The sequence below is a fragment of the Elgaria multicarinata genome, chromosome 7, assembly GCF_023053635.1.
Source record: "Elgaria multicarinata webbii isolate HBS135686 ecotype San Diego chromosome 7, rElgMul1.1.pri, whole genome shotgun sequence".
NCBI classification, from domain to species: Eukaryota; Metazoa; Chordata; class Lepidosauria; order Squamata; family Anguidae; genus Elgaria; species Elgaria multicarinata.
In genome coordinates, this window is record NC_086177.1 from 41,651,422 (window position 1) to 41,655,000 (window position 3,579).

Here is a 3,579-nt window from a genome sequence, read left to right on the forward strand (position 1 = left end):
GTTCTTACTAACAGTCCGCTCACTGTTGAAAGTAGTACCATGCAAATCTTGCAAGACAACTTTTCAGCAGACACAAAGTTATGTATTTCTGCTATGGGATAAAATCTTAAAGGGAACCTAGGCTTAACTCCCAAAACTGTACATGAAAGAACAAATGTTATGTTGAGTAGTGGTCCAACAGTTACTTGTAATGAATGCCTTTTAATTTATGCCAATCTCTTTATTATCCTCAATAAACCTTGTGAATGGGCGGTTGGCTCCAGTTTCAGAACTTGTTTTGTCCAAACCAATGATGGGAGGGCTACTCCCGGTGCGAGCTTTGTCCATTCCACTGGTAATGTTACTTAAAGACGGAATGGCACTTCCGCCTAGACTTACTGGGAGCTGGGGAATGCCTCCGTTCTGTATGACAGAAATTTCATTGTTCTTCATTGCAAGTCCATTAGTAATAGCTGCAGCGTATTGGTTCCAAAAATTTGGGTCAACATTCATTGCCCGAGCTGCCAAATCCTTTTGGAACATTTCTGAAAACTTCAGAGCATCACCACCTAACAAAGCCATGGGGTTTTCCACAGACAGTCGACGGCCACGCCGTGCAGGGGCATTATTCCACATATGAGTTCCCATATGAACCTTTAAAGGAAGAACAAACAAACAAAAAAGATTGGCAAATAAGCAAAAGCCCAACCACTTTTTATCTACATAATCTATAAAGAGATCTACATAACTAATTTTAAAAGACAACATTTTATATTTGAAATGCAGGAATAATAATTTCAACCGTCTATGTTTTATTAAATCATCTACAATTTGCATCAAAAGTGTAAAAATAATAATCGCATTTCCCATGTCAAACAAAGCTAAAAATAAAGTATAAAATTCTGAGGTGCAAAAGAATTACACAAAAAGATTAAATGATATTTGGAAGACTTTTATTGCCTCAGCGAACTCCTAAGCATGTTTACTTAGAAGTAAGCCCCTATGTTCCATGGGTTTACTGCAATGCAACTGAGCAGAAAATTGCAGGTTTAGACACCCACCCATAAACATTCATGGTACATAATTTTAAAATAAAACGAACAGTTCTCCATTTTTCTTGGTTCTCCAGTAACTATTTATTTCTTTTATTTTCTCCATAGGATGGCCTCAATGCAAATATATTGCTACATAATCAGAAAGGCATTGCTGATTCACTCAAATATACAACCCTTTATGCCCCCTGAAAACCGAGATGGTCAGGTAATCTCTATAGGCGCTTTCTGGGGGCACTGGATAGGGGACAATTGTTGCCCTCCCAAATAAGCAGAAGTACATTTTATTTGCATGATCAAGTCATGTTAGTTGGAATGAAATACCATAGAAACCAACAGATAAATTAGTCACCACTAATTTATGTCCCATTGCTTTCTATGGGGCTTTATCATAACTAACTTTAATTGGATTGGGACTAATGTGAATTATGGGGATCCGTCTTTACTTCCTGTAATCTTATTTTGTTTACCTAGGTTATGTAGAGATAAAAGATGGTACCACAACGCTATATTTTTTAAACACTAGTAACAAATAAAATACCTGCACTGTCTTTGGATATTATAAGTTGAAAATCACGAAGTGCAACAGGAACTTCCTACAGAGCACTTGGTAACCCTGGAGGACTGATCCTTAATATGTTAATTTGGTATGAGCAGCAGGTAGCAGAAGGGTTCAAATATGATTTGATATTACCAGATTTTTAAAGATTTTTTAAAAGAAGACACACAAATCTGGGATCGACATAATACTTGTTCATATATGCTGGGTTGAACTATCTTTTGGGAGCATTTTTAAATAATGTATATGCATACTTTTAATATCAGAGTTTTTTATACACTCATTCTACCATAATGCTAGACTAAAGAAGCCATTAATAAGAAAAATAATAATTCTTGAAACACTATTTAAAAGGGCAACTGATTTTTAAAAGTGTGTTAAAAATGTGTAGTCACAAAACATTTATTCCTTTAATTGGTTCAGAACAGTTGTGTTTGGACATCACACAACTTAACTTGGGCTTGTTCAGACAACATGCTAAACCATGGTTAGGCCATTAACACTTTTGCAGCGAATGGTTAGTGAATGAGTTTAAACTGTAGCTATGTAGCCTCCATGATTAGAAAAGGGTTCACATGACATGCTAAGCCATAATGTTTAGCCCAAAATGCTTAACCGCCTTGGCTTAGTGTGTTGTCTGAACAGGGTCATAACATAAGTGACTCTTGATGGAAAAATGAGAAAGAAATACATTAGCGAAGCATGATGAGAACAAGACACAGTGAGTCTCAGGCCCAGGTACCCCCTTCCTCCACACATACTCCTCCACCACAGCAGTGAGGAGTTTGAAACCTTTGATTTCCATTTCATATTAACCACAATTTGCTGGGTATGGTTAATCTTAATTATGGTTAGTGGAAACAGGACAACTTAAAAATGTGGTTTATGAAGGTGCTTTTTCCCCCAGTGTCCATCGTTAAGATTAACCACAGTTTAGGGTGTAGATGTAAAACCTATTACAGTCAATCTAAAGAGGAAGCAGAAGCTTCTCTTTAGTAGAGAAGCTACTAAAGTTTGGTAGAGGACAGGGAAGTGAAGAGCACATGAGCCCAAGTTTCACTATGGTTTGTTCTCATCATGCTAAACTCTGGTTTTGTGCTGACACCCAAACATTGCCAGTACATAATGTAAGAACATCACAATATAACCATCATTTTCTTTCAGTTCCCCCTCTCCTGATTTGGATGAGGAAAAAACAAGAGAAACTTTTGAACAGTTTCAACACTTTGAACTTCTCATTCTTACAACTTTCATATTCTTAAAATGTTGTTCAAATACTGAAGACTCCCTTCTTACCTTAAGATTCCCTTTTGTGGTAAAAGCTCTACCACAGATTGTGCAACCAAATGGCTTTTCACCAGTATGGGTGCGTTCATGTATCTGTAGTGCACTTGCTGAGGAGAAGGTCTTCCCGCATGACTGACAGTTGTGTTGTTTGGGAGTTCGACGTGGTGGGGGTGCCAGCATAGGAGTGATGCCTGGGCTCATCATTGTCTGTGGTGCAGCAGGAACCTGGATTCCAGCTGGAAGCGACGGAACCTCACCCAATGAGATCGACTTGCTGTGACCATTCACTTCCATTTTGATCATAGTAGGCGCAGTGCTGGTGACCAGGCTAGGAGTGCTTTGGCTGGGACCTAGAGTAAAGTTGGGTTCAAATAACTGAGAAGGCAGCTCTTTTAATTTGTGTGTCAGTAAGTGCTGTTTTAAATTACCCATAGTGGAACACCCACGATTGCAGACTGTACATACAAATGGACGTTCTTTAGTATGGCTGCGGTAGTGAATTTCCAATGCACTCTTACAAGCAAAAGGCTTGCCACAGATATTACAAACAGTACTTTTAAACTTACCACGTTCTCTGTTCAGGAACAGCAGGCTAAAAGGAGCTTCTTCTTTGATGACTGGCCTTCCCGGGTTGGTGGCTGTCAGATCCAATGCACCTCCGTTTTCAACAGTAGGTGGCGGTGGACTGTCAGGTTTTTCTGT

General features: G+C 38.8%; 1 protein-coding gene across 1 annotated transcript in view; it reads right to left on the reverse strand.

Annotated features, from left to right (window-relative positions):
• Positions 1-200: 200 nt before the first annotated feature.
• The window catches only part of SALL3 (spalt like transcription factor 3), a 20,805-nt gene continuing 17,426 nt past the window's right edge, over positions 201-3,579 (reverse strand). Inside the window, exons 2-4 of the mRNA XM_063129800.1 lie at positions 3,444-3,579; positions 2,887-3,227; positions 201-633 (exon numbers count right to left, since the gene is read on the reverse strand). The exon at positions 3,444-3,579 is cut by the window's right edge and continues 2,810 nt beyond it. Of these exons, the coding sequence (XP_062985870.1) occupies positions 202-633; positions 2,887-3,227; positions 3,444-3,579 (909 nt within the window). The 3' untranslated portion in view covers position 201. The remainder of the gene's footprint in view (positions 634-2,886; positions 3,228-3,443) is intronic.